The sequence below is a fragment of the Ruditapes philippinarum genome, unplaced genomic scaffold, assembly GCF_026571515.1.
Source record: "Ruditapes philippinarum isolate M1 unplaced genomic scaffold, ASM2657151v2 ctg1747_1_1_1_1, whole genome shotgun sequence".
Classification (NCBI taxonomy): Eukaryota; Metazoa; Mollusca; class Bivalvia; order Venerida; family Veneridae; genus Ruditapes; species Ruditapes philippinarum.
In genome coordinates, this window is record NW_026862839.1 from 70,436 (window position 1) to 83,344 (window position 12,909).

Consider the following 12,909-nt stretch of genomic DNA (forward strand, 5'->3'; position numbering starts at 1 on the left):
AATCCAATGAAACTTTCTGGGAGCCATCAATACCAAGAGGAGATGCATGGGCATATCATTACTTGGAGGGGGGTATAAATTCAATGAATTTGCGTTTGTTAAGTGACCATGTTTTAAATGGAAATACCTTATGGTGAGCATATACTTCATTAACATCTGAAGGCCCGGATCTTATAAGCATTTTTATCACATACCCGTGCTGCTTTTGAACTCTTTAAAAATGGTATTGCACGACTACATCTACACTAGAGGAGGGCCAATAACAAAAATGGATTATTTTCACAGTAAACAGTCCTTATGTTGGTCATTTAAAGTAGCATGCCTCCAAATTTATTGCTTGTTTTTATGAAACTTGAAAATGTACTGGTATTTAAAAATGAAATAGTGTGAAGTGAACTAAGGAGGTTAAATTTACATATACAAGGCACTTATAATCCAAGTAAATTACCAAAAAAGATTTCAAAATAGTCCTTACATTGCAAGACTCAGTAAAATACTACAAAATGAGTCATGTAACATGTAAATTATTACTTGAATCTTTTTTTTTCTAAAATCTTAGTACATTTTTGTAAAGATTTTTGTGAAATATTTTGACTTATCTTTGTGTGCAGCTTTAAATTATACCTGGGACAATAAGAGTCTTATCTGTATGTCCTAAGCTTGATATAATTTTAACCGTTCCTGATGAGGGGAAGTAATCGCTGTGGGAAGTTTTTTCTTTATTACGCGCACGATTTCCCTTGAATTTTCCCGCCCTATGTATTTGCACCGAACCATGTAGCTTATCTATTTCTAATTTAAATTCTAATGGAATATGAAATTCTTCTCACGTTTTCGCACGTTTCTACGGTATCTGATTCCGATATGCCGAATTTTCAAGAAAACGTACAAAAAAAACTGAGGGCGTCTTTGTATGATACACAGTTTTATTTGTTTCAGTAAAGGCCATGAGCGGGGAATTTACGAGAAGTGAATTGTTCGGGATTAAATAAACTAAAATCCTAATATTTTCTCAGAGGATGGGCGGCCGTAAGCATTTTCTGTTGCCCGCAACTCCAACATTTCTCTACAGATTTGTTGTTTTCGCATTTTTAGTAATATTTCATTAAAAATTGACATAAATTAGCCACCCTATATATTTGACTCTAGCTTCGATAGAATGTAAATAGGGGGTTGAAATTCAGGGCACCATTATAATATTGATTGATGAGTTGATAACAAGACATGTTTACAATAAATTTATTTAAAAAGCAACCTTGTAATCCGATAGATCTTTTTACTGTCAATAACCTATGACAGATCAGTGACCTCGATGTTCTTTGAAGGTCATTGACCTCTATCTGTCAACTTCTCCACTTATTTTGGTTGTGCACGCTTGATGCTTTTCCACTTCTCCAAATCGCTCCACAGGCTTGCACGTCACGGAGAAGACACACGGCAGGTCAAGGTCAAGTCATCTCCAGTATTAGAGATGACTGGTTAAACTGTCGTGACTAACTCAGGAGAGTGGCGCTGACAAGGGTCGTTTTTGTTAGAGATGCCGTCGGAAAGCTGATGCCTTGGTAGTATTGTCGTCTCCTTCAACCACCAACGAGCGAAGAACAGGTTCCAGGAAGATTCTGCACGAAAAGACGTCTCCGATATGACTGCAACAGTGGACCGGCAAGGACGCTATAATCCCGGACATATATGGTTATTCCGGCGCCGAGTATAAACAAATTTAAACACACACACACACACATGATTTTCCATACATAGTTCTTACTAAGTTTGATCACTTAGTCACTTCGGATCATGCACAGAGAGGCACGGTTTTGGCTGATAATACTAACAGCGGTAATAAGTAAATAAATAATAAATCGCCGTTTTCTGTAGAGTAGCTGATGGCGAGTGGCCTAACAAAGTGATGGGGGCGAAGAAGATCATCCTCGCTACCGGTTAAGCCGTTGTGCTGTGACTTACTTTCCCGCTCAAACTTTTAATTATTTCTTTGACGAATGCAGGCATCTGTGGAAATTACACAGAGGTCAATTATCACCACATTTCTTCTTACATTTTCTCAAAGTTGATTTTCAAGTTTTTGGCTCTCTGGAGGCATACAGTGCAATGACATTTTTCTCATCCAAGGGTATATCCAGTGATTGAACAGGTTAAACTCAAAACAAGCTTACATTCCTTTCAATTTTATAATTTACTTCGCATGAACGATAAATAACTCACTTGGCCAAAGGAAATTTCTGTGAATATCTTTCGGAATTAACCTGAAATGTTCAAGTTATAAAAAGAGCGGGCTGTCTTTTTATATTTTAGGCAGATTCATATTTTATCTTTAACATTATCCGTTATCAACTGTTGGGCAATCACTTTTAAAAACAGACAGTCTTTAATCACTTCAGCTAAATTTTAAAATGAAAGAAATGAGCATACTGTCACGCCTATTAGCCCTGCACGCCTATTAATATATAATTTTATATATAGAAAAAAAGCTATACATGTACTGTATATATGCCCTAAATCACGATCTAGTAGGAAGTATTTAAAATTGATAGTTGTTTACGATTACATTCATATAGAATTGGACCGCCACTAATTATTTTGTTAAAAAAACATTGTATTATGTATACGTGCCTTTTGTTCTTATTTTTTACAGTAATTATGTCGAACTAGAACTTGTTCTGCTTAATTAAAAGAATGTCTACTGTACATGAAAGACTGGTTAAATTGAAAAAGTTTGCGCTAAATTAATTCAATTTTTCCCGGTCTACTGTATAAGTTTTTTTTATGCAAATGAGATTAATAGCCTAGAAAATTGACGAATCAGCACACGAGGCTATAAATTAGTACACGCGGTGTTAGCATACAATATTCTCCACACATCAAAACATTAAGCATGGCAGTGGAAGAACGACGTGAAAGTTGGAGTAGAAGTGTGGAGTATTTACTCGCCACGGCCGGGTATGCCGTCGGTCTGGGAAATGTTTGGAGGTTTCCATACCTCTGTTACAGAAGCGGTGGCGGTGAGATATTTTATTTCTTTACGTCATGTGTATTTTATTGTGCAAATTAGCGAAATTGCGCTTGTTACGTAATTTGTTTTCTAATTATAAAACAATATGTAACAATGACCTTTAGTGCATGAAACTGAATGATTGTTGTATGAAAATTTGCCTGCATTGTCATGAATAAGTAATTTAGTAAACGTTTTGTAAATTAGATATATTTTCTTGGTATATAAATAGCGATCAATACAGTAAATATTGGATTACAGGGACCTGCCAAAACAAGTCATGTATATTTCATGTGCATGACCTTTATAATTCATGCTGACAGAGCTACATATCACCAATTTAATTGTCAACATCATCTTTGTATGAGTGATACTGTTTTTCATTAAAATCCCAGAGGTTTAAATGATTAAAATTAAAATTATTATAGCAAAGCAGAATTTAATTATTAATCCAACAAATTGCTCAAGGAGTGAGCTATTAGCTTGTTTTTGTGGAACAATTAGATCTATTATCCTAAAGAATTTTAAAATATCTTGATAGTGTCTCAGCACAATAAATTATTATAGCTGTTTAGAGAGGCAAGACCTATTAAATATTAATTTGGAATGATTAGGGATGTAAAATGATAATATCATGTACCAGGAACTATATTACTTACCTAAGTGGTTACTAAAAAAAGGTATTATTTTTGGAAGGATAGGTAGTGTGTGTGTTAAACCTCAACTTGAATATATAACCTGTTAAGACTACAAAAGCAAATAATTTTGACATAAAAGTTCTCTTGAGCATTGAAAGATGTTCTTGGCTGAATAATTGGCATGATATTATTATATGGAAAATATGATCTAAACCATTTCCTATAACTTGCCACTTAAATAAAGTGTACATGACCAAACAAGGGTTTGAATGAAAATTTTAAACCCCACTAACTCTCCCCATTAAAAAATATACATTTATGATTATTGAGGGGGGGGATTGACTTTTCTGTTATATATTGGAATTTATACTTTAGTATAATTTCTTATTTATTGAGAAAATTTCAAAGTCCCTGCTTTGAAAATTATCACTATTATTTCCTATTATAAGACACCCCTTTATAATCTGGATTAATTAAGATAGTATCTTTGTTTTTGATTATCTGGGAAATTATTGCTTATTTCATTTCTTTCCTAAATCAATATATCAATTTTAACATTAATCCGGGTAGAAGTGAAAGTGGACCTGAGGTTAGTCAAAATCATTTGAGCCGCGTCATGACAAAACCAACATAATGGCTTTGCGACCAGCATGGATCCAGACCAGCCTGCGCATCCGCACAGTCTGCAGGATCCATGCTGTTCGCTATCAGTTTTTCTACATGTAATAGAGTTGGTAAGCGAACAGCATGGATCCTGATCAGACTGTGGAATGCGCAGGCTGGTTTTAATCCATGCTGGTCGCAAACCCACCATGTTGGTTTTGTCATGACGCGACTCATTTTTACTGTTTCAGGGCCATATGACCTAAATTTTGTTGTTGCACCATAAAACCTTAGCTTTGATGGTGTCATTTTTAGCTTTGATGGTGTCATAAAGTAAATAATTTGTGAAGCACATAGTTTTTATGTGAAATGGAAACAGATATCTGGTTGAAGTGCATAATGCAAATTAGAAGATTTTATTACTTTTTTACATTAATTTATTTTTTCTTTACTGTGTAAAAATTGACAGATTTTATCAGCAAAAATACATTGTAGTTTTATTTTTTTATAAAGATATTTTATGTGAAATAGATGCTTTAATTTAATCATATCCAACCCATCTCATTGGATAAAAAAGTATGGCAACATATATAGCACTTCACATTCTCTAATTTTGACTGATAAAATAAGGTTTGACTGTGTTTCTTTTTTTTTAAGTGAACAAGTAAATATTTATATTATCTATTTTAGTAAATTCATTCATTTATTAGCTGTGTTAAATAATTCCTGTTTTATCACAAACATAAATAAAGCTAAATTAATTGTTGAATGCTCCAACACATTGTACCATGTTTAGATTTGATTGCATTTTTTACATGCTCTTATTTTGACTGACAAAATGTGTGACTGTGTTTTCTGTTTTTAAGTGAGTAAGTAAATATTTATATTGTCTATTTTAGTAAATTTGTTCATATATAAAATGTGGTAAATAATCCCAGTTTTATTACAAACATAAATAAAGGTAAATTAATTGTTGAATGCTCCCAACACATTGTACCACGTCTAGATTTGATAGCATTTTTGTGGAATATTTCAGCCATAGATACAAAGCATATAAATGTTCCGTAAAACTATATAAGGCTGGCCTTAAAAATATCTTTGTTTCCACTCTCACAACCTGTCGAGTAGGTATGATGGAAAAAAATTGTTTTATCCAAGATAATTTTTCAAAGTAGTGAATTATGCTTTATGAACAACATCTGTTCAAAGTTCAAAATTTAAGTATCCCATTCAGGCCTCGACATTAGCGGTGGTCCGTTTGTCCGAGACCACTTGATTTTGGCAAGGACCACCTAATTTTAAAACCCGCTGGTCCGTCGGGCCACTTGAATTTTCTGGTTGATGCAAGGCTCATTTGGGAGAATGGCGATTTGGTCAAAAACATATTATATAATTTTGTTTAAAATCATGTGTCCCATGTACATGTATATGGTTCATTAATCTCTGATTAGTTCTTAAGTCATCAACAATTTTCATTTGAAGTTGCTAAAATTGTGTTTATGCAAGTTAAGAGTTCAGAATTTGTGATATTAATTTAGGTACAAAATCATTTAAGTGGTGCTAGTAATTGTCACTAATTATGCATCGTCTGATACCCACGGCGAAACCATTAACATTTATGTTATGTTACAAGTTAATCAACTGTGAGTATCCGATGATGGTTTCAGATACTTGAATAACGGCAGCAAACGAAAGGAACTGGAAAAATACGTCTAGTTAATTTTTTCTATTTTATCTTTATTTTTAACTGTATATTATAACGATAAGAGATCTATTTCTTCTAGAGTTAAAATTACTCTAAAAGGTTAAAAATACTCAATGTCAAAAATGAATATCAACCAACAAGCAATAGGGAGGTAAAAATTCTGTATTATAAATCTGTGAGAAAAATAAGCTAAACTATAGTTATATAAAAACATTGTTATTATTTTAATAATTATTAAGATATTTCCTTGTTTTCAAAGACAAGAAAAAGATAATTATTAGTTTCATTAAAAATGTTAATCTATAAAAGATACTATGTTATTGTCATGATTATAAGACATACCACGTATCAGCAATGAATATTTGAATAACAGTAAAATAATAACTGACACACATGGTTTCACTATTCCCTAACTTGAGTTGAGGGAGAAATCACTTCAATATAAAAGTTAACATAAATAAGAGCTATGTTGTGTACTTTTGAATGAGATAAAAAAGAACAAACAAATAACTCTACGATAGAATACCTCCTGACTTGAAAAATATATATCTAAAAATATCCGTTTTCTTTAAAGGTTAATAATACAACTTTGTCATCAAGTTTAAACTTTTTTTCTACATTTGGATTTTGCATTAAATTGATTTGATAATGAAAACTGACCACCTGACTTCTGGAAGGACCACCTAACTTTCAAATCTAGTGGTCCGGCATACCACCTGCTAAAAAAGTTAGTGTCGATGCCTGCCATTTTGTATAATAATTAACTACTGAAAAATCTGAGATGTGATTCTTATTGACAAACATGGCTTCCATAAAAATTGTTTTTCCTCTCTTTTGGGGGTGTAGTGATTTTTGTTAATAGGTAGTGTGTCACCCAAAGGAAACAAACAATATTTCAACACATTTCAATGATTCAAGTTTCTGGACTGTATCACATTTCAGACAGGGTGACATAGAGCAATATATGCATGAACATGAAAATATCAAGTTTAATGAAAACACATTGTTTATATCAGTTAAAACAATTTGCATGTATTTAATTGAAGCAACACACTTCCAAGTGGGTAAACAAAGTCTTCAAAGCCTTGAACTTTAGAAAAATACATCAAGAGTTGAAGAAATGTAGATATAATTCACTGTCATCATAATTATGCAACATGTAGGATTATTACAGACTTTTTTTATTTCTATCACCATTGTTTAAGGTTTCAGGCCACTAAATTCCATGGGTTTTGTTCTTAAGATTGGTTTCAGGCCACTAAATTCGCTCGGTTTTGTTTTGATGCCAAATAAGCAAATTTAGATATGTCCAACTCACAGTGTGGATTCATTTGCCATCAGTCTGAATAAAGTTCAGATCTACTTAACTCTTTTGCATAGCGTTTTTAATCAGGTTGATTAAGGGTCTTATTCATGGTCCCGCAGCGCCGGGGCTCTACCAGGAATTTGAAGATAGTTGGGGAAAGGTGGTACAATTAAACTGGGTAAAATGCTATCTCAGAGAGGAAAAAACGAAAATACAACATATACTCAATATAAAATATAATACAAAAATATAGGTTAGACTAGTATTTTTCGATAGGTTGAACTAATTCTGGGTTGTAATGCCTGGACTTTTGGTTTAAACTTTACCACTTAGCAGCTATTGAAATATTTGAATTTGGGTTTTTATTGAATGTAGTTGAAAGTATGATAATATTTACATGATCATTACATTCTAGCATTTAATGTTAACCTTTTGAAAATGTAAACATTCAATATGACACTTTCGTACTGACATTTGTACTTTGAATAAGGCCAAACGAATTCTTTGTTACTACTGATGTTTTGAAATTTTAGCCAATATGCTATTTAACCATTTTGCTGGCCAAAACTAAGTAATTGTATGCTTTAATTATGGTGTACATTATGTTATGTATTTTCTTTGAATATGTCATAGGGTTAATATTAGGTTATTATTAAAATATTTTTGAGAAAGATTGTTTTGAATCAGAGAAAGTCAATTTTAGATGTAACAGCAAAAACTGTTTTCTAAGTTTTGAGGCATCTCAGAATGCATGTGAAACAGTCATTTTAGCCTCCACAGTCTATCCTTGGTTTATAAAGAATTTTTTTTAGGGGTTTTTTTGTGTAGGAAGCTTAAGCTTAAAAAAACACCTTTTTAAAAACCCCTTCCCGGAAAAACCAAAGGGGTACCCGAGCAAAGAGTGTAAAAATTTTTTTTGCTCAAGGGGAAACAATGACCCTTTGCCCCCTTTTTTAACTCATTTTTGCCCGAAATACAGTGTTAAAAAATACATTTTATTTTGAGAGGAAATACTTGGGTTGTTTCCCGAATTGGCTTTAATTTAGCAAATTTTAAAAATTTAAAGGCAAAGGGTTTTTCATTTAAACCCCAAATGATAGGGGGAATAGGTGAATTTTAATTTTCCCATCTGGGGAAAATTTTCTAAGCACATCTTTTTAAATTTTTTTTTTATTTCTTTTTTACTTAAAAGGCGCGTTTCTTTTTTCCCTTTTTTCCCCTTGGGTTGGGCCTTTGTGGAATTTCCCCCTTTCTTACATTTGGAAAAAGGCAGTGGGTTTAAAACACCAAGGGGGCCTAAAAGGGCAATACCCAAACTTTTCCCAATTTTTCCCAAAGGGAAGAAAAACCCCTTTAGGGAAACCCAATTTTTTAAAAATAACTTTCTATTTCAAAAATTTAAAAACCTCCAAAGTTTCTAAGGGGTTTAAACCCCTTTTATAAAGGAAATTAAAATATCTTAATAGTTGGAGGGTTTATAAAATTTGTTTAAAAAAGATTGTTTATAATATTTACATTGGACCATTAAAAACACAGGGCAAAAAGGAGCCCATTTGGGTGCAGCGTTTAAATTTTCCCCTTTTCAAATTTAAAAGATAGAAAAAATACAAAAACTTTTGGGGCCCATAGCCCCAAACCTTTTACTATTTTTTTAAGGTAAGACTTTTAAAAAACATACCCGGGTTGGGTTTAAAAGGGCCCGTAACCAAAATTTTTGCGTATTTTTCATTTTTATGACATATAGGGGGTTGGGGGGAAAGGGAATATATTTGGATACTTGATTTCCCAAAAAGGTTTAAAAAATTTAAAACCCGTAAAACAGAAAAAGTGGCCAGTAATGTTTTGAAAAAAGCCATGTCCGATTTTAAAAGCCATTTTACCAGCAGGGCCAAAAAGGGAAAACAAAGTAGCTTTAAAACCAAAAGGTAAAAACAGGTTATTTTGAAAACATTAAACATAAATTTTTTCAATTTTAAAAAATGCTATTAAAGTTAATGTAACAAAATTTTTAAAGAAAATTTAAAAAAACCAAAAATTACTGAAAATTACAAAAAAAATTATTTTGCTTTTTAAATTTTAAAAGTTCTGAAAAATTTTTTTCCCAAGGGTTTTTCTTTTTTTTTATCATTGATGTGTTTTCTTGCCCCCCATTCCCATACAAATTTTAAAATTGGGGCATAGCATTCCTAAGAGCAATATAATTATGATACCTTTTTTTCTTTTTTTTAAATTGAAATGAATCCAAAATGTTTTGTTTTTGTCCCGAATGTTCTGTTTTTTTTTAAACTGATCAATAGTAAATTCAGGACAATATACAGAACATGCATATTGATTCATTTCTTTTTCTGCTAAATAATATAGTGTATACATTTTAAATTCTTTCTATAAATATCATTTACATGTTCTACATGAAAAGAATGTGATTAAAATTTTATGAATGAGATTTTTGTAGTGTTAAATACTATAATCTTTTTTGATCCGTATTTGTTGCATTTATAGGAAGTGAAATAATCTACCGTAAAGAGTCATTTTAATGCACCAACCTTATGAAATAATCTACCGTATAGATTTTATTTTAAGGCATGTCAGTCTTAATAAGCACCCTGCTACAATTTTTTAATCCAGCTGATCCAAATTTTGGATTGTACTTATTCTGATTTCCTGATTTAAATGACTGTCTGAGATTTTATATTATAAGTAAAAGGGTCTAAACTTTAGTTTTCTCAGTTTATCAAATTAATCATAACATTAACAGCCTTTAAAGTCTCAAAATTTTTTATCATTTTTCTTTTTAAAGTCTTTGATTTTTGGTATCGTATTACAGTTTCTCAAAGGTACTCATTAGTGCCAGTGACATTATAAGTTATAAGCTTCTCACAGTCGTCTTCGAAAACCATATTGTTTGATCTTTAGGAAATTCTCCTGAAAGAAAAATTAATTAATTTCTGAGACATTATAATTACTCATATGTGCCTTTAAATATGGTATAGAACAGTGTTTTTTATAATGATTTGTAAAACTTTTGCTGAAGAGAATTTTAGGTTACAGCTATTTTATTTTAACAATATTAATTTGGTCAACATACCTGAAATTTCTGTTTTTCAAAAGAATAAAGCTTTCATTGCATGACTTAATAATTGAAAATCATTGTTTATTGTTATTATTATTTATTCAACATGTATGTTTGTTTATTATAATGATAAATAAAATTATGTTGGACATCATGTCAGCCATTTACTCAATAAGAAAAATTATTGGACCAACAAAAAGTTATTGGACTTACAAAAATGTATTGGACCAACAAAAAGTTATTGGATCAGTGAAGGTTTTTGGTGACATGCAAGTCTGTGTTTCCACATTCATAAAGCCTAGCTTAATTTCAACAATTTTTTTTAGGATGATTTCTAAAGATTTTGTTTTATTTACAGGAGCTGGCATCGCTACTGTGGTTATATCATTTTTATTCACGACATATTACAACGTGATCATCACATGGGCATTTTACTACCTCTTCAGCTCGTTCACGTCGAAACTTCCGTGGTCAGATTGTAGTAATGACTGGAATTCTGATGACTGTTTTGACGGGGTTAACAAAACGGTCTTTGACCCGGTGACTAATGTAACCTCAGTGATTCTCAGGACAAATGATAGCTTGTCTCCAACAGAAGATTTTTACGAGTAAGTTGATACAGTCAGTAAAATTGAATGAGCCGCGTCACGACAAAACCAACATAGTGCGTTTGCGATCCTGCTCAGACTGCGCAGATGCGCAGGCTGGTCTGGATCCATGCTGGTGGCACACCCATTATGTTGGTTTTGTCGTGACGGGGCTCAAATAAACAATCGTTCAGTAAAACTAAACAAACACTGAATAAACAATGCACTATTTACATATTTCTAAATATGTTTTTTCAGGTTATAGTTATAGCTATTAGAGCTACATGCTTCCATAGTTTCAAAGTCTTCAAAAATTTTGCTTATTAAAATGTGGATGTCTTACTTTATCACAAGTTTGAAAAATGTTTAAAAAAAAATTCAGCATCTATGCAATTTATTGAAGATCTTTTTGAAAAGCCATGAAAATATTATTCTTTTTCTTATCTAATTCTCCTCCATGGCATTTAAACTTGTTAAATTCCATATTGTTACACATTTTAGTTATTTTTATGTGGATTGCAAGTATTAACATTTTTAAAAAAGGTGAGTTTTAATCTATATATTTGTACGTAATGTACAGCTGAAACTCCAGTTTTGCAATTTAGTTCATAACTGAAAGCTAATCAACCCTCACCATCATAAATATGATAAATAGACTTGTCCATCTTCCAATCTAGCCATAACTATTCATAACTTTGGCATAAATGTAAAAATATGTTCTTCCTGAATAGCAAACCGTTCAGACCTTATTCAAATGGCCTGGATGGTCCCCTAGCCATGGTCAGTTCAGTTGCCACCAGTAGCTATGGCTTGAACATGACAATGAGGAGTCACAGGTTTGAGTCCTATCAAAGTTTCTGCTTAATGTTTGGAGCAAGAAATTACTCTGCATTGGTTAATTTGAGTCAGATGTATTTGGGGTACCAGATTGGTAACCTTAATTTATGTAATTGGGGTACCGGAGTGGTAGCCATAATTTACATAATTTGGGTACCGGAGTGATAGCCGTAATTTACGTAATTAGGGTACCTGAGTGGTAGCCGTAATTTACGTAATTGGGGTACCTGAGTGGTAGCCGTAATTTTCGTAATAGGGGTACCAGAGTGGTAGCAATGATTTGATAGGTCTGCATGGAGATCATTATATAGATAGTTATATACTTAACTAGTAGCATGTTGATTTACGGTTTAGTCGGTATAACTGTTAAAATCGGTTAAGCTGAACGTTCGGTTAAAGTGCAGACATCATGATTCGTAAACTTTTGCCTGGATAAAATTATATTTTACTTTTACTTCTGTTTTTACAATATCCTTAGGTTTCATTACCTGCACACAAGGTCATATCTAACATGCTGTATACCAGATTAGCTGTATTATCACAGATAAAATCACATTAACACTATTATTGAGTTGTAAAAAAAAATATGTTTCACATAATAATGCATATTACCATGATTTTAGTTGCTTGATTTAAGAGATAACATTATGTTATTATAATGACAAATGTGCTTAAGAATTTCAATGGCTTTGAAATTTGAGAATGAAAAATTATCATGAAATTTGAGAAATGCACTTTGGTATATAGTATAGTAATAAAAAAAGTTGAATAGGAAAATAAGATAAATATGAAAAGCGGAGAGACATAAAATTATTTTCTTTTGTATTTTTCCATGTTAGAGAAGAAAAAGCATACCAATTGTTTTTTCCAAAAAGGAATGTAAGTTCAAACCACACATAAAACACAATAGAGACCTGTTATGGGGATCAGGTTAGACTAAAGATTGTGTGTTTGTCTAAATCACAAATTATCTTAGATTCTGAGATACTTTTTTTGGGGTCAGAAACTGGCTATATTTACCATACTAAGAATTACATTTGATATCTAATGCAACTTGAGAATACTTGTTTAGTTTTAACAAAAACTGGTGTCAACTGAAGAAAACTGGTTGAGTCTTTTTTACACACAATTGAAACTTTATCTCCCAAAAAATGAT

General features: G+C 32.0%; 1 protein-coding gene across 1 annotated transcript in view; it reads left to right on the forward strand.

Annotated features, from left to right (window-relative positions):
• The first annotated feature begins 2,864 nt into the window (after positions 1-2,864).
• LOC132720349 (sodium- and chloride-dependent GABA transporter ine-like) overlaps positions 2,865-12,909 on the forward strand; it is a 41,831-nt gene continuing 31,786 nt past the window's right edge. The window contains exons 1-3 of the mRNA XM_060704470.1: positions 2,865-3,046; positions 7,000-7,013; positions 10,656-10,937. Coding sequence (XP_060560453.1) covers positions 2,891-3,046; positions 7,000-7,013; positions 10,656-10,937 — 452 coding nt within the window. The 5' untranslated portion in view covers positions 2,865-2,890. The remainder of the gene's footprint in view (positions 3,047-6,999; positions 7,014-10,655; positions 10,938-12,909) is intronic.